Consider the following 27,590-nt stretch of genomic DNA (forward strand, 5'->3'; position numbering starts at 1 on the left):
TTGTAAGGAGCACCTCCCTGTGCATGTTATACTTGGCACTATGAGCAAGAGAAAGTGAATCTGTCCCACGATGGCCCCTATCTCTGCTACTTTTAGTTCTTTGGTTCCTGTGTTTCTGTAGGACACCAGTAGGCAGAGGAAGAGCCTGGCTTCGTTTGGCATTGATGCAAAAGAAACTCTCAGAATATATGAAAGCTTTGATCAATAAGAAGGAACTTCTCAGGTATGAACATCTTGTTAAACTTTGTTCTTTTCTTGCTATGTTCCTATCATATAAGGTTGAATCGTATATAAATTTGAAATTGCTACAGATCAAAAACAGTTGGTTCATGGCAATTTCATGTAGTTCAACTAATATCTTCTCCCACACCTCATCAAGAATAGATGTTTGTTACATATGTTCAGTCTGTCACTGTGGCATATATACAGGACAGGCCAAAATGTTATCCCCCCAAAAAAACAAGAAAGGCTTTTGACACCTTAGCATGTACCCACACTCAGTAAGACAGGAAGTTGACATATAACATTAAATTTTAAAATAGCATACACAAATTTCCAGATGGATTATAGATACAAATGGGAAATAGAAAACAGTAAAACTTTTAGAAGAAAATATAGGGTAGACAAAAATTTCTTGAACAAGACATAAAAAGTTCTACCTTTAAAGGAAAAAAATGGATACATTGGTCTACATTAAAATGAAGAACTTCATTCATCAAAAGACACAAGATTAAAAGGCAACCCATGGAGTGAAAGGAGATATTTGTAATATTCAACAAATGCATATTCAGGGTATGTGAAGAATTTCTTCAGGCCAGTAAGAAAAAGACAGATGAGTAAATGTAAGAGTAGGTAAAAGATTTGAACAGGCATTTCACAAGAGAAAATCAGAATGGCTAGTAAACATAAAAAGGGGGGTAGCTGGCTGGTTCAGTCAACAGAGCATGCAACTCTTGATCTCCCAGTCATGAGTTCAGCCCCACATTGGGTGTTTTACTTTAAAAATTGATACAGGAGTGCCTGGGTGGCTCACTTGATTAAGTGTCAGACTGTTGGTTTCAGCCCAGGTGGTGGTCTCAGGGTCAGGGGATGAAGCCCTGCCTCAGGTTCCGTGCTCAGCAGGGAGTCTGCTTGAGGATTTCTCTCCCTTTCCCTCTGCCCCTCTCTCCATATGCATGCACACACCCTGTCTTTCTCAAAAAAATAAATAAGTCTTTTATATGTAAAGATACACACAAGTTCACTAGCTATCATGTAATTGCAAATTAAAATAACAGTGTGGTATCAGGACACACCTACCTATAAATAAAGCAGATCTCTGAGGCAAATTCTGAAAAACAAAATAATTTTTTAAAGACCCATTAAAGATCGAAAAATTATGCCTTTCATCTTAAATACAAATGTATGGGGAAAGCATAGGTAATCATTTCAGTGAAAATCTCATTCTGATCACTTTTCTTTCAGCTGGAAAGCTAGAGTCTAGTCATGTACCTGTTATCTAAAACAAACTAAGCCCATACTTTTTTTTTTTTTTTTAACTTTTTTACTGTTGTCATAGTATCCATATTTAACTATGAGGCCAGAATTTTCTGCTTGTCTCAAGATTACATCATTGGATTCTTGAGGTTTTATTATTGGTATTCCATGGATTTCTCTTACAGTGAATTCTATGAACCCAACGCCCTCATGATGGAAGAAGAAGGAGCCATAATTGCTGGTCTCTTGGTGGGTCTGAATGTCATTGATGCCAATTTTTGTATGAAAGGAGAAGACTTGGACTCTCAGGTATGCAAAAGATGCTCAGTTACCAAGTGTGTAACTCTGAGTTCTGCTATCTCAGAATTTGGATTGATCAGATTATAAACCAAATTAAGGGAAATTCTGTGAGTCACTAGTAGGATTTTTAAAACTTTTGATGTAAATATAAACAACTGGTTTTTCCTTCGAAGTTGACTCACTTATGTATTATGAAAGTTTTATAGAATTATTTTCTTGACGTGGTCCCTGTTTAAAATATTTTGTACAGACTAAAATACCTTCCCCCCGACCCCCCGCCCACACACACAAGGTAAAATACATATACAAGCATGGTAGTTACAAATACAGCCTGAAGGGACGCCTGGGAGGCTCAGTGGTTGAGTGTCTCTGCCTTTGGCTCAGGGCGTGATCCCAGGGTCCTGAGATCGAGTCCCTGCATCAGGCTCCTTGCGGGGAGCCTGCTTCTCCCTCTGCCTGTGTCTCTGCCTCTCTCTGTGTGTCTCTCATGAATAAATAAAATCTTAAAAAAAAAAATACAGACTGAAGCCACTCTTTAGGTTCAGATTCTCCTTCTTTATTTTCTTGCTGAATTAATTTTGTCATTAGTTTTTTGATGCTTCACACTTCTTAGCTATAATACAGGGACAAAAAAAAAAAGAGTTATCTCTATTTCGTAGAATTATGGTGTGGAATAAAAAAGTACATGTGATGTACCTGGTACACAGCCTGGCACATATTAATTGCTCAATAGGTAAAGTCATTTTCACTCTCTTTCTCACCCCTTCTCTATGAAATACTACAGCAAATTTCTGTTACTTTTTCTCTGAGAAAATGGAAAGGAAGTATGATATTTTAACCTGGATTTTAAAAAAGAAATAAGCTGAATGATAATAATATAGCAGTCCTGAAAAATTTAGATATAGTACATCAGTGAAAGTTTGGAAGAATAATTACAAAATGTTACAGTGGTCCTGTCTGAGTGTTGGGACAATGGGTGTTTTGTATTACTTCCTTTTACTTACCTGTATTTTCTGAAACTTCTTCAAGGAGATGTGCTTTCTTTCTGTATTTAGAATTTTTAAAATATTATTCCTAAAAGTGAATAGGGGTTCAGTAGAAGAATACTTGAGAAAAACAAAAGAGAAAGAAACTTTAAGCCTTAAATTTATAATAAGCATTCTGTGGACTTTCTTGGAGTCTTGTGTTGACTTTCATGACCTGGTCTTCGGGTCCTATTGCCTTAATCTCAATTCATTACTTACTTTCACCCCTTTTCAAGTTCTTGATTATAAGAAAATAAAACATTAAATTTTCATCAAAAATTTCAAGTAATTGTGATTCCTGGGCTCAGTAGTTGAATGTCTGCGTTTGGCTCAGGGCCTGATTCTGGAGTTCTGGATTGAGTCCTGCATCAGGCTCCTAGTGGGGAGCCTGCTCTCCCTATGCCTCTGTCTCTGCCTCTCTGTGTCTCTCATGAATAAATAAATAAAATATTTTTTTTATTAAAAATAATAAAAATAGGGGGATCCCTGGGTGGCTCAGCGGTTTAGCGCCTGCCTTTGGCTCAGGGCGCAATTCTGGAGTCCCAGGATCGAGTCCCACGTTGGGCTCCCAGCATGGAGCCTGCTTCTCCCTCCTCTGGTGTCTCTGCCTCTCTCTCTCTCTCTCTGTCTATCATAAATAAATAAATAAATCTTAAAACTAAATAAATAAATAAATAAATAAAATAAAAATAAAAATAAAAATAATAAAAATAAATTTCAAATAACTGCCATGACTTTATTACTGTTTTGAGTGCCCAGAAAGAGACATTGTATTATGCCTTGGAAAAAGTATCTGATTTTATATTAAATTCTGAAAATTCTCTCTGTAGGTTGGAGTTATAGATTTTTCAATGTATCTCAAGGATGGGAACAGCAGTAAAGGTAGTGAAGGGTATGTATGGGAAAATTAAGTTTCTTTTTTCTTTAATTTTCTTTGATAGCATTTACAGTTTATAACAGTAGTGCTTTAACAGAATTGCTGAAAGAATTTATGATAATATAGTTTTAATAGTCTTGCCAAAAAGATCTGACAGTTGTGCCTGTTAAGCCCTAAAAGAGGTTTTAGTTAAGTGATTTTCCTACTGTGAGGTTTAAGGGCTTATAAAATGAAAGGGTTTATAAAGGAATTCGGTGTTCCATCTTTTGAAGTAGTGTTTGAAAACGTGGTCCTCTTAATCCAGGAGGATTGCATTTTCAGTTTTCTTAAAATTTGAAATATTAAACATGTACTGTGGACTTATGTAAAATGTTTACATTAAGGGTAATGGAGTGAAGAGTCTGTGGGAGCTCTGTACTAGTGTTTCAACTCTTGTAAATCTAAAGTTATTTCAAAAAAGTTGTTAAAATGTCCATACAGTCCTTAGAAATTAGACATCAGAATGTACCTGATACTCTTTGTAAATTTAGCAGTTCAAAGCACAATTAATCTGAAGTTCTTAACTTTGGACATTGAGCCAATACTATGTCATTTGTTCTTTAACTGTAGCAGTAGAGGTGTGTGGCCTTGATCTTACTTTATTTGAAAAGTCTGGTTCTTTAACTTGCCTGTTATAAATTAGTTGGTTCCAGAAGTGAACCTCCTGTTTCCACTCTATTTTCTCATGTAATAATAAACACTTGATCTTTATAAAAGTTTTTTATACCATTCACTTTGAAATAAAATTAGCATGGAAAAGCAAATAAATAACATCTGGGAACAAATGTTATTATACCAAAATCAGTTTAATTCAATTCCTATGATAAATGGAAAATTGTTGTTATAAGTAGTAATGGCAAAACTAAAAAGTGTCTCATTTGTGACAAGAAAATTTTTATTTTTTAAATGCCTCTGATAGATTATAATGTTACACCCTTAACCTAAGTTATTAAGGTATGTAAGCTATAACAAAGGCTTTATTAATATGGGGAATTTTTTGTTTCATTTTTTAAATGTGTCTTTCTTATTGGGGGCATTATATATCAGGTCTGTCTTCTGGTTCAGTGTATGTGTGGCACAATTTTCCTTTATTATATAAAAAGATTGAGGAAGGGGAGCTCTTGGGACTTCTAATCTTATTATTTTATTTCCAATTTAACCCCCCCAACTCTGCTTTCCACCCCAGAGATGGCCAGATTACTGCAATTCTGGATCAGAAGAACTATGTAGAAGAACTCAACAGACATCTAAAGTAAAGAATAAATACTTTTACTTTACTGGGGATTTTGTTGTGAAGGAAAGGAAGAATAAACTCATGAGCCATGAGGATTAAATTCAGGCAGTCGATACTCAACAAAAATACATAGAATTCCTGCCTGCCAGGCACTGAGCTAGGCACTAAATAAATGTCATTTAACAATTTGGGCACTTTTAGTGAAAGGCAGTATAAGATTAGTATGTAATTAATAACTAGTGATTAAATAAGTATATTCAGTTAAGAATTCTTAAACATGTGACATACACAGGTAAAAGTGGCAGCCCTCTTGGTTCATATTTTAAGACTGATCTTGGGCAAACCACTCATTGCCTTAGTACCTTTAGATGAATTGTATCATGTTGGTCCCTTGCATTTTTCATGTATACATTGAATTGATAATATTAACTTACCCTTTCTTCACCATCACTACCATTAATTTACCAAATACTAAGTATTTTTCAGAACTGTCCAGAACATGAAATAGTCTATCGGTATTCGCAAGTACATTGATATTCTTGTTATGCTAAAAACTGTTGAATAATTCAGAAAAATTTATATATCCAGTAACTCTTATTTTGTTTATAATTCTCTTATAAAGATAATTTAAGAACTATAATAGGAGTATACTGGTAGCAGTATAAATTTTGAGTAGTCTTGGTTTCAGCTAGAAAATCCAAGAATAATTTAAGTATATTTTCTTTGGAGACAAAGAACTAATAATGACTACAGTGAATTATGGAGATGTTAGTCAAGTAAAAGTACACCTACATTTGATAGTGAAATAGAAACATGACAGTAAGTAGTCTTTAAAGTTGACTGTGCAGTGCATCAGCTCTTATTTTATCCAACAAGTGCTTATTAAATATAGACTTTAGTACCAAGAGTAAAATAGGTAGGATCCGCAGCTACTGTGAACTGTCTCAGAGCCTACAAGTCCATCATGAATTGTGGACATTTGATGATGGATAATACCTGTGATGGATGTTTACCTGGGAAGTACAGGATGTTCTATTTTTTCAAGAGAAATCATCGTGTTTTTTCTTCTCTTGATAGTGCTACGGTAAACAATCTTCAGGCAAAAGTGGATGCATTAGAAAAATCCAACACTAAACTGACAGAGGAGGTAAGTGTTTTGGAAATTCTTTGACATACAACTTAATAATGTGCATTAGTGGAAGCATATCTCTTGATACTCATCATTTGTTCATTCAGTAAACATTTGAGTACTGCTTTTGTGCCAGAACTAGACAAAGATTTATGTGTGCATTGACTTATGTGTGCCAGATAAGCAAGCTCCCACACTCATGGGCCTTATTTTCTCCTTGACCCCAAGGAGATAGTGTAGATAACTTAGTACTGGTCAGAAGGCCAGCAGTCCCTGCTTGCCTGTCATGCTGCTTACAAGTCATGTGCTTCTGAGCACATAACTCACTTGACCTCCCAAGAGGCCCAGTTCCCTTCCTGGCAGATGAGGGTGTTTATACTTCTCCTTTCAGCCTCATAGTTACTCTGAAGATCACAGAAGAATAAATATGTGAAAACCCTTAGAAAATCCCCCAAAGTAAGAATAAAAATTAACCTCATGTTTTGCTTCTGATTAATAAAGAAATATTTTAACTCATCAGTGGCAAAACTACAAATTTATTTCTTCAATAGCATTAGAGGTTTCTATGAAAAATCTTAAATTTTCCAGGTGGCAAAGACTTTATCTTAACTATATCTTACCTATCTTACTGATTTCTTATTATAGGAAATATCAGTATATCCTCTTATATACCATGGCATAAATTTGGTTTATATAAAACCAAATTCAAGCAGCAGTCAGGAGGATGCTGTTTAAAGAGTTTCCTTCAGAACATTTCCATTGTTACAACTTTAAAACACCTTCCTTATTACTCAGCTCTGTGGACCTCACTTTTCAATATAAATTCTTAAATTATATTAAAACTTAATGGAAATGATCCTTAGAATTTCACCCTACAAAGCTTTTGAAATAATCTGATTAGACGTTTGTACTGTGATTCTGCTGTTAGTTACTCTATTGAGGCAATATGCCCAGCAGTGAAGCATGATCTCTAGAGCGAGGCTCCTTGGGTTCATGTCCCACCCAGCTCTGGCACTTGCTAACTTTCTAATCCTGGCCAATAACTTAAGCCTCTATTTCTTGGCCTTCTCTGTAAAATGGGAATGATAAAATAATAGTAAGATTTTGTGTGAATTAAATGATAATACATAAAGACTCAGGCCAATGTTTGATATACCATAAGCAGCCAGTAAATATAGTCATTAATTTTATTCCCTCAGTCACAAGACTTTTCCTCCTGACCTAGATTTATTTTATTAGCAATATTAATTTATTCATTCATGTACTTATTTTACCAGTAACATTTATTTACTTTAAACTTTGAATTTTTAGAGACAGGTAAGCCCTGTGCATAGGCTTTATAAAGAACAGATAAGGCAAATCAGATCTATCTTTTCCCATTCCCATCCATTTTGGATTTAAGAGGGCCGGTAAAAAACAAAAACCCTCCTTTCCTCTCCTGAGTTCTGAACTGGTGTGATAAAATGAGTAGAATTAAACAGATGAAGATAGATAAATATCCACTTTATTATTGGTAAAGCTGAATTAGAAGCCCCACTTGGATGTATAGCCATAATTTCCTAATACTCTCTCTGATGTTAAGGTCTTGGGAGAACCTCTTTGAAGATACCTCTGGATCTAGGAAGCAGGCCCACTTGTCCAGAGTTAACTTTTTTTATGTCTTGTTAGGCCCATGGAGCAGAAAGGTATATATGGGCTTCCAGACCTGCCTCTGGGAAGCATGCATGAGCCCTGGCTCCTCTGCACTTACGCACTTAGAACAGGAACCAAACAGAACCTGTGCCCACTGCTAGTGAGGAGATCATGTAAAGGGAGACTAGCCTGGCCAAGAGGAGCCTACTGAGTGCCTTTCCTATGCTCACTCAGGCTCTTCCATCTTCTCTGTGGGGAATCAAGTTTAGCAGGTACGGAAGAGGAATAAATGTTTCCATTTTACTTTCCATCCTGTGGAACGCCGATATAAACGTTTCCTCTGAACAGTGTACTGTTAATGACATTACCTTACCTTTACCTTTCTAGGTGCTGAAATGACTTTGTTCAATTTCAGTACTTAATGGCATCTTTTAGAGTGAGAACTTTGGAGTTCCATTTTTTCACTTTTAAAAATCATCTACCAAAAATCTTACGTAGGGTTTGTAAGATGAGTTTCAAGGCCTGAGGTGACCTCTTTATTAAACATTTTAGAAATAGGTATTGTAACTAAATAGAAGTTACCCATGAGAACACTTTTGAGGTAAACAATCTTTAAGTTAACATTTTGGTGCTGAAAAGAGTTTACACAAAAAGCAGCAATAGGAGATATTTTTTATTTTTATATACTTAGTTTAAAAATACATTTCCTGATATATTTTTATGTGGTTTGGTTAAAGATAACCTTCTCTCCTTCTAAGAATATTCAAGCCTGAAAATTATGTCCTACCAGCGGATCATGAATTATCTTACCCTATGTTTAAAAAGAAAGATAAAAGATTATTTTTTAAATTTGTTTTTCAACAGCTTGCAGTTGCAAACAACAGGATTATTACCTTACAAGAAGAAATGGAACGAGTTAAAGAGGAAAGTTCCTACATATTGGAATCCAATCGGAAGGTTAACCTTACTGGATTTATAAAATATTCCCAGAGAGTGTGTTAATGTGTGAGCAGGGGGAGGGGAGCCTCTACTCTAGAGGACTGTTTGAAAGCAGCAAGCACTTGCACATATCAAGCACACTGTTTTTACTGAGACTCCATGCAGAATCGGATAATGATGGAGGTTATGCAGGCATGAGGCCCCGCCTACAGATGCGCCTTGGTTTCACCACCACCTCTGTCTATTGAGAGATTTCAAGCTGGTCTCACTCAATTTCTTACTGTTATATACTAATGATTTGTACTATATTTAAGTGTTAAATTTATTATATTAAATATACCACTGTTTTCAGACCATGTTACTGCTTTGTAAGAAGTGTTTATCTGGTACCAGTGGAAGTTACCACGTAAATGAGTTTTCTAGATAACTTAATCTCTTAAAGTATCAAACTCGTTGTGTATGTCTACAAAGATTTTTTGCAAACCTTTTATGTACTGCGCAGTCTTTTTTTTTAATATAATTTTTTAAAATTTATTTATTTATGATAGTTAGTTGAGAGAGAGACAGAGACAGAGACACAGGCAGAGGGAGAAGCAGGCTCCGTGCACCGGGAGCCCGATGTGGGACTTGATTCCGGGTCTCCAGGATCGCGCCCTGGGCCAAAGGCAGGCGCCAAACCGCTGCGCCACCCAGGGATCCCCCTGTACTGCACAGTCTTAAGCAGCCTTAGGTAGAGTATATAATTTAAAACATCATTAGCCCATTATGATGACTGAAGATCCTGATTATCAACATCGACAATTCCATACTAACTTATGATGACGCTGCTGGAATTGATAGAGCTTCTAGCACCTATACTTAAATGTTTCCAGATTGCTCTGGGTGCTTTATCTCTGCTTTAATGATCTCACTGGCATCTCTTGTTTCTCACTGCTATTTGTATTGGGGTCTCCCCACTCCTTTTTATCTGCATGCTTCTAACCTTCTGTGACCTAGGAATCCAAATTTATCCATAGTTATTAAAGTTGTTCCTAAAGAGTAATAAGCAGCAAGGGCAGCCCCCGTGGCACAGCGGTTTAGCACCACCTGCAGCCTGGGGTGTGATCCTGGAGACCCTGGATCAAGTCCCACGTCAGGCTCCCTGCATGGAGCCTGCTTCTCCCTCTGCCTGTGTCTCTGCCTCTCTCTCTCTCTCTCTCTCTCTCTCTCTGAATGAATGAATGAATGAGTGAATGAATGAATGAATAAAAAAGAGTAAAGCAGTGAGGCTCTGAGTGGGGACTAAGCGAGGCTCTGAGTGGGGACTAAAGTAGTTTTCTAGGAGTAATGTGTTTAATGTGTGGACTTTGTGAAAACCACTGTGACTGCTCAGAAGAATTTTCTGGTGACCTACTTATTTCAAGCAATGATCTCTCTGGGTGGCTGAAGACTCCAAATGTGAGATCTATGGAGAAGGAATAGACTACTATTTGAACCTTTGGCCTAATTCTATTTTACAGTGAATGCTACTTTGTTTTTAGAAGATGACTTTTAAGACTTCTTCCACTTGATTTGGTAACCTGTCTTAGGGCTTTAAACAAAATGGCAAGAAACCCAATTCTGCTGAGAATTTTTTATTTACTAAGCTGCTTCAGTTTCTTTGTTGTCTTTATTCACTGTTATACCTGTTTAATTAAATATAATCATTTTTCCCTTACTAAACAGCAGTGCTATGTATAGATTTTTTTTAAATCCTTAAATATATGTACTATTTTATTTTTCTTTTTAAGGGTCCTAAGCAGGACAGAACTTCAGAAGGGCAAGCACTGAGTGAAGCCAGAAAGCATTTAAAGGAGGAGACACAGTTGCGACTGGTAACTTCACTTATGTTCTGTAGTTCAGGAACCCATTAAACATAAAGGCCCACTTAGAGGTTTGATCTTACAGACCAGGCTCAGGAAAATTAGTAGTGGTTCAGCAGATTTTTTTAGATCTAAGAAACTGTTTCTCACTCTTCCTTTTTTAAATTTTGAGTATATTTATTATGAATATAATTAGCCATAAAGACAAACTTTCATATGGTTGATTTTTACCTTCACTGGACATTACTTGCATAAAACATCCTTAATCAAGGACCTTCTTCCATAGGAAAGGCTAGCAGCTTATTGATTAATATAGTGGATTTTGCATATTGGAAAACTGTAGAAAGCTTTTAATTATGTGATTCAACTAAAATGACATCTAGGAAGCCCTCTTAGCTAAGTCTTATTAGCATGGATTTTTTTCCATATCATAATATTTACTAAAGAGATTGTTGTGCATACAGAGGCCTTCTGTAACTCTTACAGTGATAACTTTAGTTGCTTCTAAGACTTCTTCTTTTTTCTTTTTTTAGTTAATTTTCTTTATTTGAGTACTGTTCAGACACAGTGTTACATTAGTTTTAGGTGTATGTTTCTCACTCCTTTTAACCCATATCCCCTAAAATGCTTTCCCGGTCCATTTTCTGAGTATTCTCAATAGCCAACAGGACTTTGCTAATTTTTTTTTTCTTTTATAGTTTGTGTTACAAGAACATTAGGTGTATGGAACCTACTCTTTTAAACTTTGTGATCCTCACTCCTACTTCAGTCCTTACTCTGCAAAGATTGTGATGTGTCTCTTTGGAGGGGGGGTGTGTGTAAATGTATAATAATGAATAATATTCCTGTGATAGATTTTATCCAAGTTTTAGTATTCCGGTACATCCCTGGTGTTTGGTAAATTAACTCCTCCTGCAATTTTGATGGTATGACAAACAAAAGACTCTCCCACAACCAATAGTGTCTCTGAAAACAGGGAGAAGCCTGAATATAAAGGTGATTTAGTTTATACTAAAAATGATCACCAAGACTCCAGAATAGAATTTCAGATGTTCTGAGAAAGCGGCAATATAATTTTAACGTCCTTGAAATAATTATCATTTTTCTCCTATGTGTTTATGGATTAGATCTCAAAATACTTTCTATAAGATCCTAGAAATAATACATGTCTGCCTTTTAAGAAGCAATATCATTTAATCATGCTACCTGTACACAGAGGAATACCTCAATTAAGTGACACATGGGACTTAAATATCTTACACAAAATTTTCCACAGCCTTTTGTCACAATAAGGTACATGGTTGTTCAGAAGGGAAGGAAGCCAAGCAAGTAGGTCCTAGATAAGCCCTAGACATAGCATGGATACAGAAGAACCTCAGATCTTTGTATCTTTGATCATCCAAATAATGTTGCATTAATAATAGTTGAACCAAAAAGTGGTTTCATGTTAAGTTAATATAAAAATTCAGTTAGCCATATCAATCATTCCCACTTACTGAGATGTTTACCCTGGGGACCCAGAGTATCTTTTGGGTTCCTTGGGCTCTTGAATATGTCAACAACATCCAAATTGAAGAGACTTGCAAGTGCTTCATTTTATGCTGGCTACTGTAGTACTTTATGTACATTCTATAATAAGACATGACACCAGTTGTCTTACTATAATGAAGTGCCTCAAATGTGTGTGTATTTTAGACATATTAAATAGGACTATCTCTGGCCTACTAAGTTTTTCAGGTTTGTAAATTATTGAGTAAATATTTTTATATTTTTATAATTATCCTAATTACTATTCTTGTTAATATCCTTGCATTGAATGATAGCTTGTACCTATTTTGCCAAAATATTCAGTCCTGAGAGTTTTGGAATTTACACCTTTTTCTGTGGAATTTCATAGTTTGTACTTAGTTGAGGAAAGAGAATAAGCAATTTATTTACTTTTGGGGGCAGGATGTTGAAAAAGAACTGGAGATCCAGATCAGCATGAGACAGGAGATGGAATTGGCTATGAAGATGCTGGAGAAGGATGTCTGTGAGAAGCAGGACGCCCTGGTGTCTCTGCGACAGCAGCTGGATGATCTCAGGGCTCTCAAGCATGAACTTGCCTTTAAACTGCAGGTAGGGGAAATAAGGAATAGGCTCACTAGCTCTAAACTCCCGGGGTTCCCTCTGCCCCTCTTGTTCTCTAGAATCACACTTTACATACTAGAGGGAAAAGTCACATCTCATTTTGAGGCTAGCTGCCTACAAACCACTTTATTTTTTTATTTTTTATTTTTTTTACAAACCACTTTAGAAGTCAGACCATCGTAGGATTTTGTGTTGCTGTTCTGGAAAGCTATGGCTACTTTTCAAATTTTAGCGGGAAAAGAGGTCTTTTTTACCCTATAAGATCATTTCTACACTTTAGCCTAATCTGCCAACTGAGTTATATATTCCATTAGCTTTTTTTTCATTCTTTATTTAAATTCAGTTTTTAACACCTACTGTATTATTAGTTTCAGGGGTAGACTTTGGTGATTCATCACTTGCATATAACACCCAGTGCTCATTCCATCAGGTGCCCTCTTGAAAGCCCATCACCCAGTTATCTGATCCCCCATTCACCTCCCCTCCAGCAACCCTGAGCTTGTTTCCTAGAGTCTACCATCTCTTAATGGTTGCTTCCATTTTCCTCTTATTTTATTTCTCCTTCCCTTCTCCAATGTTCATCTGTTTTGTTTCTTAAATTCCACATAAGTGAAATCATATGGTATGTGTCTTTCTCTGACTGACTTGTTTTGCTGAGCAAACTAATGAAACTCCATTAGTTCTTATACTGAAATATAAATTGATGAGCCTTCTGATCTTCAGTTTTGTGACAAAGCTGCATATAGCAATACTAGTTTTAAAAGTTGCTTTTTATTTTTTCTCCATTTGGGAATTAACTGATACACAAATAAGTGAGCATTTCTATTTCTCAATTTCCCGCTTACCATTAGGTTCAACAGGCATGTGTGATTTATTTCAGGATTTTATGTTCTGTGTACATCACTCATACTTCTTTTCCATAACAGAGTTCAGACTTAGGAGTAAAACAGAAAAGTGAATTAAACAGTCGTTTGGAAGAGAAGACTAATCAGATGGCTGCTACCATCAAACAACTCGAACAAAGGTAAAAGTGCTATTTCTTTAGTGAAACATTTTGGGCTTTCACTACACGGTAGGAGGGAAGAGAATGTGTTTACGCATTTGGCAAACAAAGTGTATTAAATTCTCCCAACTTAACACCAGACATGCTGGTAGAGAGCCAGTTAAATTTTGTGTTTCTCTAAGATGTCACTGAAAACATAATTTTAAAAAACATCAGCCTCTTGAGAGGCTGTTATGAACAGCAGAACAATAACACTCTGACATAATCCCATTTCAGTGTCATGTTGAGGGAGGGATATAGATACAAAGGATGAAAGCACTTTTAAATATGTTTGCAGTTTTTCTATTCTTCATCACTAAAGTCTTGGAATGCACTCATGCTCATGATGCCAGGATCCTGAAGGCCCTTCTCATACTTTAACTCCTTTCTCTCCTCCTTCCCATCTCCCTTGTCTCTCTTCTTTCTCCTGAGCACTTCTGTCGTGTCCACTGTCACCCCAGCCCACAATCTTAGATCTGTCTCCAGCTCTGTCCCCCTTTGGAAACCAGTCTTGAGTTTTCATCAACTTTGACCAGCTTTTCCCGATGGGTACCTACAATTCAGTCTGCCTGAAACACATTCCTTCTCTGTGCTGCTTTTGTTTCTCTATATGACTGAAACCACCATTTTCTTCCTGGTGACTCAGCTGCTGAGAGAAATGGCTGAGATTTCAAGATTGAAGGAGCCCCGGCACCTACGGTCATTCTGTGTTGACAGTCTGCGTTGCCACCTTTAACACCCACTGATGACCCTTCTTTTGTTTGAGCCAAACTGCCCATGCTTGCACTTTCCCCTTCCATTGCCTGCCCTGATATTTCCACCAGTTAGAAAGGCCCTTGCTCTTCCCACTTCTTCATTCTTCAGATCCATTTTTTACACTCAGGCTCAAATGCCACCACCTCTCCAAAGCTTCCTCTGTGGCTGCTGCTCAGCTAACAATCATATACCCATTTGTCCTGGTTGGAATTCCTGTAGCCATCTGTACCTTTCTGTACCATCTGTACTGCTTTCTCGTCACTTTCTGCCTCATGTTATAGCCCTTTACATATGTATCTTCTGATGCGAGTGTGAGTTCCTCAAGGTTAGTTAATGAGTTTCTAAGTTCCCTCGTTGGATCCTAATGCCATGAACATACAAGGCATTCACTTAGCAGATGCATGAATGAACAGATGAATGGATGTCTTTTATTCAGATAAGTCTTGACCAGGGAGGGTCCTGAATGACACTGCACATTAATGGTAACTCACAAGTTAATTCCAAATTAGTAAATACATTTGAAACTTCTGGTTTGGCCAACTTTAAGTAAAAAGGAATCAGTCTATCTAGAAAGCTCTCTAAGTGCGTGCTCACAAGCAGTTATATGTTTATGATTTTAACAAATTAATTTTGGTGTTCATAAATTGTGTTTCTGAAATGTTGTGTAGAATCATTTTTCAGTAGTTTTTTTGACTTGGCATTTGAAGTAGACAGAACTAAAATAATGACTGACTTCAAATTTTAAGCTGACTTAATCTCTTGCTATTTTTGTCTTTCCCATTTATTCATTTTTCTCATTCCCCTTTCACTCCATTTTATTTTTATTTTACTAATTTAGTGAAAAGGATTTGGTGAAACAGGCAAAGACCTTAAATAGTGCAGCAAATAAACTGATCCCAAAACATCATTAGGCATTTTGCAGTTGGTCACCTCTCAAGTCTGAAGTACAACTTAATTGTAAAGAAAGAAATCTGAAACTTATTACATTTAAGTTCTGATTCTATATAAAATGTCACCAAAAATTGACTCTGAATTTGTTGGATTTAAAAAAAAAAATTTGATATATAGGCTGTGGGTTTTTTTCTTCTTTATTTTCTCCCCAGAGTTAGAACATTTAGTATAGGTTCTTAATTAATTGCCAAATAAACTTTGAGAAATTACGTCTGAGTTGACCAATAAACAAACACACCATTAAAAAAAAAAAACACCTAGGGATTGGACCCTGTGTGCATATATTATTGATGCCTTTACAACTCAGCCCCAGACAATATCAGATTCTAGGTGCGCTGTCTGTACCAATGAGCCTGCTGTGCCACTGTGATGTGGTGAACTGGAGGTGACAGCCGTATGGACTTGAACTCTTCTAAAGTAGCTCTGTCTCCTAGGCCCTGGCCCCTTCCCACTTTCCTTGTGTAGGTTTACCCCCCAAGCCACGGATAAGTACTTAGTATTTCACTACAGTTCTATTCTCAGTAACTAAGATTGCTTGCAACTTTTTTGCCTTAGTGACTTTTGGGGGGAAAACCCGCATCCTTACATTTCATTAAAGTACATAGAGATAAAGTTAGTGATTTAGGTAACTTATGATAACATAATAATGTGGAAGCTTGGAAAACCCTCCTAATATTTGTCATCTTCTACCTCTGCCATTTTCCTGCAATTCCACTTCCTATTTAGGTAGCTCAGAGAAAATAATTTTAATGAAAAAAACTCATCTCCTATAAAAAAACAAACAAACCGCACAACACTACACAATTTTCAAATCTATCCTGCTTTTCCTTTTGGAGTAAAGACAACAAGGTATAGACATGGGTGATGGTTTTCCACCGTCATTTCTTGCTAGAAACATTTCCTCCAGAGTTTCTATTACTTTCTGTTCCGAAGGGAGATTTGCTAACATCTCCGGGAAACTAACAATCTAATTATTAGTGAACCATTTCAGCATAGGAAATACATGATAAACTCTTTATTATTATTTAGTCTAAAAATAAAAATTCCCAGTAGATATCCATACACAGTAATTAGCAGGGCTTCTTTTTCTAAGTGACCACAGATCTACCCCTTTCTAGGCTTTACATTGTAAATAATCCTATAAATACTTGGATTTTTTTTAATGACTTTTGATTTGGGGGAACAAGCTTTACATAAGCCTTCATTCCTTCAAAAAGTTTTGACAAAAATTTTCTCACTTTGATATGATTTGCAGCATTTCAGCTGCTTAGGTGGGAACAAAGATAACCCCCCTTTGCTTCTAGCTTTTGAAACTCTTTACCTTCTTGGAAAAAAACAGAATTAAGAGAGTAAGACAGATTTCATGTGTGCTTCTGTAGATCCTTACAGACTTGAACCAAAGTCAAGTCAAAGAGCATATGACCAACCTCATGGAATAACCTGTGCTCTTGAACTTATTTTAGTTGTTATAATTTTGCACCTGTTCGTACCTTCATCAACCTTTTGTGGTGATGAATTGCCTTTTCTATGAGCATTTGGGAAGAGTGCTCAAACACTAAAGCATTTCAAAGACTACAGATAGCATGCTTTCCAATTCTATTCTATAGAGCCCCAGATGTTTCACCTTTTAGAACATGCTTCTTTAGAGGTGCAAAGTTATGGGATATATAGAAGAAAATACTCATTAGAATTTTCCAGAGAATATGATCAGGACTCTTATATAGACCCGGTGCGAAGTTGTTTGTCCACTTAGTCACACACCACCTGGTAGGAATGGAAAAGGAAAGAGATGGCCAAACTCCGACAGAGGCTTTTCCTTTTAGAAGAACTCAAAGCCTAGGTAAGGGTTAATGTATAATGTCAGTGATTTAATATAATTGTGATATAGGGAAGGGACCAGGAAAATGTTCTAATTTCACATATAAGAAGGTAGTTGCCCGTTTGCAAGTTCCAGTTGTGTGTGTAAAGCAGAAATATAAGGTACCAAACCTGTTAGGAAATAAACACAAACAAAAAAGTGGATTTGACTTTAATTACTGTGTACTTGAGGTTGGTTTTGGATATGGATTTTCTAAAAAGTGATGTTTTATTGTTTATCATCTAATGGCTGTAAACTGTAGTACTAGAATAAAAAAAAAATGGAAAATCAACTTTTCCTCTGCCTGGTTCACCTTCATCTTGCTTTTCTTTTAGAATTTTTTTCTCCATCTCCCCACCCCTACCCCACCCCATTCCCGTATAATTTCTTCCCCTGTGTCCTACAAGGCTTTTTTTCCCTCTGTCTCTCCATGCCCTCTTCCTTGGGTTGCTTTATTTTGTGTTGTAAACTTGGTCTTCCTCCCCACCATGGCTTTTGTTTTTTATCACGAGTTCATATGGCTCACATCCAGATTGCGCCAGGCTGAGCGGGGCCGCCAGTCTGCCGAGTTGGACAACCGGCTCTTCAAGCAGGACTTTGGAGACAAGATAAACAGTCTGCAGCTGGAAGTGGAGGAGCTCACAAGGCAGCGGTGAAGAGAGGGCGGCAGGACCTGCAAGGGTGGTCGTGGGTAATGCTAAGGCTAGCAGTGAGAGAAGGGGGGTCCCATGATCCAGCCCTCTCTGTTCTGTCTCTGCGATGTCCTTTCTCTGGAATTAGTATCCAGGAAGCTTCACATATATCAGCATTCCCAAATCATATCAACATGCTTTGCGATCAAAGAATTAGGAAGGTAGAACCTCAAGTCCCAGACAAATAGAAAGGAATAAGAGAATTAATAGCCAACATAACACTAATAACAGTATTCCCTACATTTTTACTGTGTGCCAGAAACCTTACAAATTACTATGTAGGCATTTTGTCCTAATACTTCCCATCAATCCTGCTAGTAGGTCACTGTATTACCCATTTTCAGATGAAATTAAAGCTTAGATGGGTTCATTTGTCCAGATCGACACAGTTCAGCTGGTAAGTGGCAGCACTTTAAAAGTCTTTCTCTGATTCCCAAGTCCTTAGCCACTCTTCCATATATTGTCTGTCAAATGAGACTCAATTCTTTGCCAAAGCCACTGACTTCAAATAAAGAAAACTTTGTTGTTCCATATAAAAGCACGTGGCTAGTAAGGACACTGGTGGCTAACAGTATAACTGGGCATTGAGGGATCACTGGGTGGCTCAGCGGTTTGGCACCTGCCTTTGGCCCAGGGCGCAATCCTGGAGTCCTGGGATCGAGTCCTGCGTTGGGCTCCCTGCATGGAGCCTGCTTCTCTCTCTGCTTGTGTCTCTGCCTCTCTCTCTCTCTGTCTATCATGAATAAATGAATAAACCTTTAAAAAAAATAACTGGGCATTGAACATTAAAGAGAGACCAGCTAATTAAGATGAAATGGGACTACAGTGTTGATGCTTTCATATTGTTTTCTAGTTGACATTTTGTAAATACTGTCTTGTAATTATAGTAAATCCTACTAAATGTCATTCAGTTGACTACAACTCTTTATTAAGAGTTAATATTAAATACTGATATTCAAAGTGGTGACCCATAGGCACTGGGAGGTCTTAAAGCACATTCTTTTTTTTTTTTTAACATTTTATTTATTTATTGAGAGAGTGAGCACAAGCAAGAGGAGTGGCAGGCAGAGGGAGAGGGAGCAGACCCCCCGCTAAGCAGCAGGGAGCCCCACCTGGGGCTGGATCCCAGGACCCTGAATTCGTGACCTGAGCCAAAGGCAGACACTTAACCAACTGAGCCACCCCTCAAAGTACATTCTTAATTATCTAAGAAAAATTAAACATATTGTCTATATTTTAGTGTTAGTGGTTTTACTGTAGTGTGTTTTAGCACCTTAAAACTTGATTGTTCATATATATCTGGTAACTTTTTATTAATCAAGTATTAAAATTGAATTGCTGAGCTCTAAGAAAGGGGTTTGGCATTCTTTAGAGAATGTATGTGCAGAAATCCAAATTTTGATCCTTTTCCTTTCCTGCCCATCCCAGGCACCAGCTTGAGTTAGAACTAAAACAGGAAAGAGAAAGAAGGTTACAAAACAACAGGAGCATCCCAGGAAAGGGTTCTCAGAAGCCAGAACCCAAAACGGTAATATTTGTTATTACCCTTGTTCATTTATTTTTCGAAGCTACCTTGACGAGCCAGACAGTATGCAGATGGCAGACAAAACCCAGAGTGAACACAAGGCCTTGATTCTCATGCTACCTCTAGATACTCTCTTTAACTTGATTTCACTTGGAAAAGAGGATTCATAACCATGATTTTCAGTGACCCTCTTAGCCCTTTCACTTTAGGTTATTTTTGGTATCTTAATAGAAACTTGTGTTCCTTGGACTTCTGCTGGCTAATATCTTTAATAATATGTTATAGTAATCCTTCCCAACTCTGATTTCCATTTAACAGAATTGTCTTAAATGTTGATTTGCTTCCGTATGCCTTTTTCAGAATCATGAGGATTTCAGTTTTGGTATACTCAAGGTACTTCTCTTGGGAAAACTAGAACTAGAGTTGCTTGGGAAAAAGAAAGTAATACCCCCCTAAAGTGCAACAGTAGAAGTTTATACAGAACAGTCTTAAGAGAGAGACCCCCAGCTTATGCTGAGGAAGCTAAAATTGAGTGAGACCATCTCTGGGACCCAGGAAACAGGAGCCAGCCTCTTCAAATAATAAAATGAGAAGTATGGAATACCTTTTCTGTCAAAGACAAACCCAGAGGAAAAAGTAGCTTCTTTGTTTATATTATATATAGCAAAGCAGGACAAATTTATAAGCAAGAAATTAAAATATCTAGAGAAAGAGATGCTAATTTGCTGGAGAATAGCAAATAGTCAACAGAAATTTATTATATAGTAGTCATTATTTATTATATAGTAGTCATTATTACTAATTTAAAGTGTGCAAATACTACTCTTTCTGTAGCATGGCACCTTTATTAGTTTAGTTCAGCAAACAAAATCTAATTAGATTTACTTAAATTCTTGGCCTGTCTTACCGTGCTTTTCCAGTGAGGCCTTAAATTTCTCAATCTTGAATTGCCCTGCAGTAGGGGTTCCAGGAGTGTAAATGTTGATTTAACCTCCTTTCCTTGATACTTGAGTGGTCTGAGAACATGCATTCTATTTTCGGAGGCTGATAGATAGCAGCTCAAGGCAGACAGCAGTGTGTGTGTGCCACAGAGTTTGTCACTAAAGTTGCCCAGGCAGGATTTACAAGCATTGGTAAAAAAGCAGTTTAGAACTTTACATTGGTCCTTCAGAATAGAAAACTCCTCAAGCTGTGTAAGTGGTCATGGCATTGTGGCAGTGGCTTGACTGAGTGTCCAGAGGATTGCAGTCTGCTAGATATGGGGGTGCTTGGTTTTACCAGTTTTCTAGAGCTCAGCTGGGATGGGGGGGTGGAGACACAGATATATAGAAGTAACTAAGATACCCCAAGAAGTAACTGGTACCTTGAGCTCACTTTGTAAATAATTAAGATATATTCTGAATTTTATTTAAGATATATTCTGAATTTTATTTGAATTACAAAAGTTAAGGAAAATACCTACTCTGAAAATCATTAGTTGCAAACTCAATCAGAATAATTAGTAAAGAAATGGCTTACAGCAAAGAAAGAGGAAAAATATCTTGAAAGTTTAATTCCTTCCCTAAGAAAAAAGCTGCTTAGTTTTATACCTAGGCTAAAACAGTACAGGAAAAATAAATCTGCATCATCGTTTAGCATTCTGAATAATTAATAAATTGGGCTGTTTTCTTTTGGCAGGATGGGAAGCACAAAATTCAAGAGGAAAATGTTAAACTAAAAAAGCCCCTGGACGAAAGCCACAGGTGTTTGTTAATAAAGTACTAAGATAGAACATTATTTTGGGATGGTGGGAAAGAGGGGGCTTTTGATATATATTGGCAATGGCACTGGCACAGAACAGACACTGACTTGTAATATCAACACTACAGAAAGACCTTTTGACAGGGGAGTGAATAAATCAACCAGAGAACACACATGAAACCAACCCCATTTAGTACATTTCAGAAGAAGCATAGGATCCCTTCAAGGAAGTTGACTTTTAACAAAACAAAATATTACATAGTACCACTGCATTAAAAAATGAAGGAGGTCCAACTGTATAACATTCTGGAAGAGCCAAAATCATGGAGGCAGTGGTCGCCAGGGGTTTAGGAGGTATGCGTGGATGAGCACAGAGGATTTTTTTGACAGTGAAAATACTGATATGGTACTATAATGATAGATAAATGATCTACATTTGTCCAAACCCCTAGAATGTACAATACCAAGAGTGAACCCTAATGCAAACTGCAGACTTGAGAAGTTAATGATGTGTTAATGTAGGTTCATCGATGATTATAACACCAGAGTTTACCCCTTTGCTGTGGAATGTTGATATTGGGGGGAGAGCAGGCAAAGTATATGGGGAATGTCAGGACTTACTTTCTGTTCAGTTTTGCGGTGAACCTAAAACTGCTCCAAAAATCAGTCTATCATAGCAACAGCAGCAACAGCAAAGGTTAGTCACAAGAAAGATACCATAGAGGGGATTGGAGAGAACCGTACAGCATTTTTAGCAGCTTTCCCTATCCAGGCTTTGCTGCCTCAAGAATGAGACAAGTGTGTCACTATTAGAACAAAGTAGCTGTTGCAGAAGATAAATCACACAGTCCAACAAAAGACTCATGATGCAGGTACTTGGCCTCCAAAGCCAGAATGATTTCAAAGCCTTGAAGTTTACTCCCTAAGAGAGCATGGCCTTATCCAGGACTAACCTTAAACTACCCTACAGGTCGGGGGGCCACAAAAAGGAGCCAGAAAGGCTGTAAAATTAATGAGGGCTTAATAGAGCTTGGAGAATCGGCCCCATTCCAGACGAAAGCCTAATCATTTACCAACAACGAGGAGTACTTTGGGTGCCACCCTCTGATTTAGGCCTGGGGAATGTGAGACCACACACTACCTAGGTCTCTGTTGTGCTCTGCGGCTTAAGAAGTGTGTTTCGCATTCATGATCTTAAAAGTGTCATTCTCCTTGGGAAAATTGAATCATCTATTTCTCCCTTAGAGATGAGAAAACTGAGGAGCACAGAGAGGTGAGGTGGCACACCTAAGTGGTCCCTGCTTCTCAGGTCTTCTTTGTTGACATCCTTGGTCTCTGTTCTCCATGTTCTCCAGAATAGCTGCTTCTGGAGCCTGTCTTGGCCGGAGCAGCAATCCTTAACCATACCCATGGGATTATGGCCCAGGGAACAGCTTGAAAACCTAGTCACTCCAGTGGTCACACTGCCACTCAGTGAAAGAGAATCTGAGCCCCTGTAGATCTGTGGTATATTATCCCCAGAACTGCGTCTCTTCTTCAGTGCTGTTCCAAATTGGGAAAATCAGGGTTAGCCCAGCCAGGTCTCAGGAAGAAATAGTTCAGCCTCAATGGGTACACCTGTGGCAATCTCATTCGTTCCCCTTACACTGATTAATTTGCCAAAGTTTATATTTTAAGAATATTTGGGAGAAGGGACTAAAACACGACCTATGACAGGTAGATTTCCATAATAGCATTACAAAACTATTAAAATGTATTGCATTGACCACTGGAGTTTTACAGGCTGGGGTACAAATGCTCAACTACTTTCTTGTTTGAATAAAGGAACATACTAAAATGGACTCCAAGTCCATTTTTAAACAGGAACCATAACGTGGGTCAAGCATCAGATTGTAATAGATTTAACAACCAAAGTTTCCTCTCGTTGGAGATCAAGATGAACAATTTGGTCACTCCCAACAACATAAAAGAACCATAGCGTTGCTTTTTTCTGTGCTTTTGGGATGTCTATATTTAGAAATATAATAAATTGCTGTTTGCTACTGTTTTTAATCTTCATTATAGGCTGCCGTCTCGCCCCGTGGATGGACAGGTAATGGATTCTCCTGTTCACACATAGCTTGTATGAATGATGTGATTGACTTGGCCATCCCTAGCTGTACGCAGGCAGCATGGAAAGTCAGAGAATGCACACGGGCCCCTGTGGCCCCTCCTAACAGTAGCCTTAACAAACAGGCATTTGCCTGAAACTGTCATCAGAAGTAGCTCAGCTCTGAGCAATTTACTACATAAACAGCACGTCTTACTTCTTGCTTGAAACTCTCTTCGTGAGGCCTAAGAGGGCTCACTGTACCTCTTTTTCCCTTTGTTTCCCCTTCCATAAAACAGAAAAAAAAATACTTCTTGATCACTTGGAAATAAATATAAATGGTTGCAAGATAATTTGCAAATGTAATAGGATATGACAACTGCATGAGAAAGATGATAAATGTGGCCATGACTGAGCCATTCTGTTATTTATCCAATAGGTTGTAAGAAAAAAAAGCCTGCTCCTTTCCATTCTCGATGATACAGGAGGACAGGAGGAATGGAGCTTTTTTGAACTTTGTACTTCACACTCATATCCTTGAATTTTCTTTTTATAAATAAAATCACATTATTATAAAAACAAAAATAACTCCAAAGATAGTGACAGGATTACCAGAGTTGTATTAAAATGTTAGGACCATATGTAATTTGTTTCTTTAGTTTCCAGATAGTCTATACTGTATATTAATTTTGTGACTAAAAAAATGAATATTCTGAGTTTTAGTTTTTAATATTTTTGGGGCTAAGAGAAACTAACTGGCTCAATATGTGCTTTAGGATCAGCCACTGCTCTCTGAAAAGCCACAAATATGTCAGCTGTGCCAGGAAGATGGCAGCCTAACAAAGGTAACAGTGGTGAGAACCCAAAAGCCCTTCATGGGGATTTCCCTTTAATATAGGGATCTTGCTGTGTAGACTGCAGAGTGGGGAGAAAGGCAAAGGAGCAAGCATTTATAAAATAGGGATTTTTTTCTGTCACAGTCAGTAAATTCCCTTTAAAATAAATACAAATAATTTAAAGCATAAATTTGTAACTAAATGTTTTATTGAGTGCTTACTGTGTGGAATGTGCTATTTAACATGAAGAAAGTAATAAAGTGTAGGCCAAGTCCCTGTCTTCTCTCCTTTGTGCCATCAGTTTATAGAAAAACCACTTTAGGCTCAGATATTTTAAGTACATTTACACTTCTCAAAGTTACTCAAGTTGTAAGTCACAGAGCCCAGCTGCAACCTGACTTTGGCCCCAAAATCAATACTCTTCTAATGCTTCATCCTGCTTAGAACAAATCAATAGTTTCTTTTGGCAGGGGTGTGGGGGGAGATCAACCTCTGTAAAGGAAATGAGCTGTCTACACCGAAACCACTTGTTTTCCCCATGGATCCTCAAGGGTCTCTGCCTGAGGACTTCCCCAGTCTTAGAGTGGGCGGCGTGGGAACGTTCAGGTACAGTAGGTGTTCGGATGGCCAGATCTTTGACCCGCTCACAGCATATCCCCCAGCATGTAATATGGTGCCCATTTCATAGTAGACGCCCAAGAAATGGGCAAATCACTGTAAGAAACAAGTGCTTCAAGGAGATAAGGAAATGGGCCCAAATTCTGAATTCCAATCCACATGCCACTATTTCTAATCATGCTGAATTTTAACAAGCAAAATTATAGTATGACCTAGTCTTAAATTAGCAGAATCAGATAAAGATGAACTGCCTTTATAGAATTGGAATTATATAAATACGTCCCCAAATAAACAGCTAGTCTAATTCTAGCTTTTCTGAGGCCACGCAGAGTAACTGCAGTAGGTCAGAGGAAAATTCTTCCCAGGCTTTCAATAACAGTGACCCCTGCCTCTCCTGCACCCTCAGGAAGGTGACTTGTTTGGGAGAAAGTGGCATTATTAATGGGAAATTACCCTTCACGGCCTTCACAGCACAGGTCATTCTTCACCAGAGTGACCCACGTGCTGCCCAATGGCATGGCCACTAAAGATTTGAAGTGCTTAATAAAGAGACTAACTTCCCTACAAAGCTGTGCTCCTGCTACACTGATCTCCCAAAGGATGTGCATATAGAGCATTATAGGAAAACAGTAAGCACATCAGTGTATTAGGAATCCTGCTCAGCAGCATTAACCCAGGCTACCCAGTTCTTTGCTAGGTCACTCACCCTGCCTTATATGGAGTATGCTTAGGTACTTACAAACTGGTAGCCCACCCAAAAGCAAATACAATGAATGAAACTATTCTAAAGATAAGTTATGTGTTTATTATCTATTCTTTGGAATTCTGTTTCACCGCTTCTCTTCATTTAGATCTGAGAACTAGACAGCAAGCTTCTTTGTAGACAGAGATGGTGTGTCCTCAGATACTATCTGCACATAGCACTCATTCAGCCAACACTTGATTAGGCATTTAGGCATTGGCCATTTACTGTTATTTGGCCTTTTACATTCCATGCATCTGTTCACTCTGCTCTTCTGTTCCCCACCTAACCTCCTCTTCTCCTTGTAGAACGTGTGTAAGAACTGCAGAGGAACCTTCTGTAATGCCTGCTCAACAAATGAACTGCCTCTTCCTTCAAGTATCAAGCCTGAGCGAGTTTGCAATCCCTGCCACGAGCATCTGATGAAACAATATTCTTCCAGCCCATCGTAAGACTGGAAGCCAAGACCTGGACAAATGTCTCTACCTGTGTTAGATGTCAGGATCTCCTAGAGCCCAGAACTCAAGAATCAACTCCAGCGTTGATAGGAGTGATTTAAATCAACCAGGTCCAGGGAGAAAAGGCAGTAGTTGGGGGTGCTGGAAATTTTGCTCTTTTTCCCTAATGACTGAATAAAAGTTACTCAGTTGAGCCTCTCTCTTCTAAATCTAAACAACCCTCACTGAAGGCTTTATTTTATGACGTCTTTGGAGGGGCTATTCATATTTATGCTAATAGGGATAAAACGGGTGGATGATAATGAGAAGGTTCATACAGATAAGAGAAAAAGGAAAATGATCATCTCTATTACATTTGCAGATTCAAGGAGAAAAGGATGTTAACTGAGATCAAGATGATGTTCTCTATTTTCCCCAGGTGCTGCTAGACAAACCTTGTTTCTTCTTCACCCCCACTGACTACCTCTTTAAAGTACCTACCAAACTGTGAACCCAAACTCAGGGAGAAGAAATTAAAGAGTAATATAAATTTTGAATGTACTTAAAACAATATAATTTATTATAGTTTCAGGACCAAAAAAAGGTCCTGGCCTACAAGTGTTTTAAATATCAGAGTAAGAGAAACATTTGCCATTTCTTCACTTAATGACTCCAAAAGTAAACATCTGCCCTTTTCAGAATGTCCTACTGCAAAATAAAAGCCAACTCCCTTCCTAGTCCTTCTCTGCTCTCCCAAGTTATAAAATTGTGTTTTAGAGATAGGGTTTGACTCTTGCAACTAGGAGGTATTGAAAGCAAAGCTTAGGTGTAAAGTAAAACAAATTTAATTTGTACATGGCTGAGAGCAATTAGCTCAGAATATTTATTAAATTTTCTTGAATGAGAGAGAACCTTAGGCTGAGCCAAGAATTAGAACTGGTAGACCAGTTTCTTGGAAAGTGTGATACTCCAATATCTCTGTAGCAAACACTTTGGGGTAAAAGAGGGAAGTGCATTCCACAAGAAAAAAAGTGGAATGTGCTATTTTGATTATGTTACATGTGTCTAGATTGTTTGATTCCAATTAAGACCTATGATTCTGTAACTGGTTTAGAATTCTGGGGTGGAAACATCCTAGAACCATGGTACTTGATAAATTCTCCTGAAAAACGTTATAGCCTGGGAAAGAGTTGTTATTCCAGAAGTCTGGCCTGTTACATGGTGAAACTGAGCTTTAAGAGTACTAGGGAAAAATAAAATCTAATAATTCTACCCTAGATTGTTGACTGTTTTTTTTCCCATTAAATAAAATTTTGTGTGTGATTCTTCACTCTTCTTATTTTGGGCCACCGACATGTTTTCAGCACTGTTCTAGGTGCTATAGGGTAATATGGGGAATTATCCTAAATTAGCAAAAGCTATTTTGTAATTTTGAATGAAACTGAAAAGTGGCAGCTGTGTACATGGAATGTAAGGAAGAAAAATTAGCCACTTGAGATTTTATTGTGACTTACACATAGGCTATTTAGCCCTTTTTTTTTTAAACAAAACTCCAAAAATCTCTTAGTGCAGCTGTCCACAGAACCAAGGGAACCAAGTCATGAACACCTTGACTTAACATTAGTTGCATGTTCCTTAAAAGCTGTTTTCCACTATTCACGGTAGCATCAATAAGAATACTA

The 27,590-nt window shown here is 37.6% G+C and overlaps 1 protein-coding gene across 11 annotated transcripts in view; it reads left to right on the forward strand.

The window, feature by feature from the left end:
• Positions 1-27,178, forward strand: part of RUFY3 (RUN and FYVE domain containing 3) — a 72,214-nt gene extending 45,036 nt beyond the window's left edge. For 3 of the 11 annotated variants that reach the window (XM_041724063.1, XM_041724067.1, XM_041724069.1), the window contains 16 exons: positions 122-223; positions 1,662-1,785; positions 3,632-3,693; positions 4,904-4,969; positions 6,029-6,098; positions 8,577-8,669; positions 10,421-10,504; positions 12,443-12,610; positions 13,549-13,646; positions 17,762-17,881; positions 19,350-19,449; positions 21,124-21,203; positions 23,251-23,278; positions 24,052-24,120; positions 24,582-24,717; positions 25,780-25,923. In XM_041724063.1, coding sequence (XP_041579997.1) covers positions 122-223; positions 1,662-1,785; positions 3,632-3,693; positions 4,904-4,969; positions 6,029-6,098; positions 8,577-8,669; positions 10,421-10,504; positions 12,443-12,610; positions 13,549-13,646; positions 17,762-17,881; positions 19,350-19,449; positions 21,124-21,203; positions 23,251-23,278; positions 24,052-24,120; positions 24,582-24,717; positions 25,780-25,790 — 1,411 coding nt within the window. In that variant the 3' untranslated portion in view covers positions 25,791-25,923. Of the gene's footprint in view, positions 1-121; positions 224-1,661; positions 1,786-3,631; positions 3,694-4,903; positions 4,970-6,028; positions 6,099-8,576; positions 8,670-10,420; positions 10,505-12,442; positions 12,611-13,548; positions 13,647-15,258; positions 17,522-17,761; positions 17,921-19,349; positions 19,450-21,123; positions 21,204-23,250; positions 23,279-24,051; positions 24,121-24,581; positions 24,718-25,779 lie in introns of those variants that run through there. The other 8 variants (XM_041724072.1, XM_041724073.1, XM_041724075.1 and 5 more) reach the window with 5 other exon arrangements.
• Positions 27,179-27,590: the final 412 nt, after the last annotated feature.

This window comes from Vulpes lagopus, chromosome 12, assembly GCF_018345385.1.
Source record: "Vulpes lagopus strain Blue_001 chromosome 12, ASM1834538v1, whole genome shotgun sequence".
NCBI classification, from domain to species: Eukaryota; Metazoa; Chordata; class Mammalia; order Carnivora; family Canidae; genus Vulpes; species Vulpes lagopus.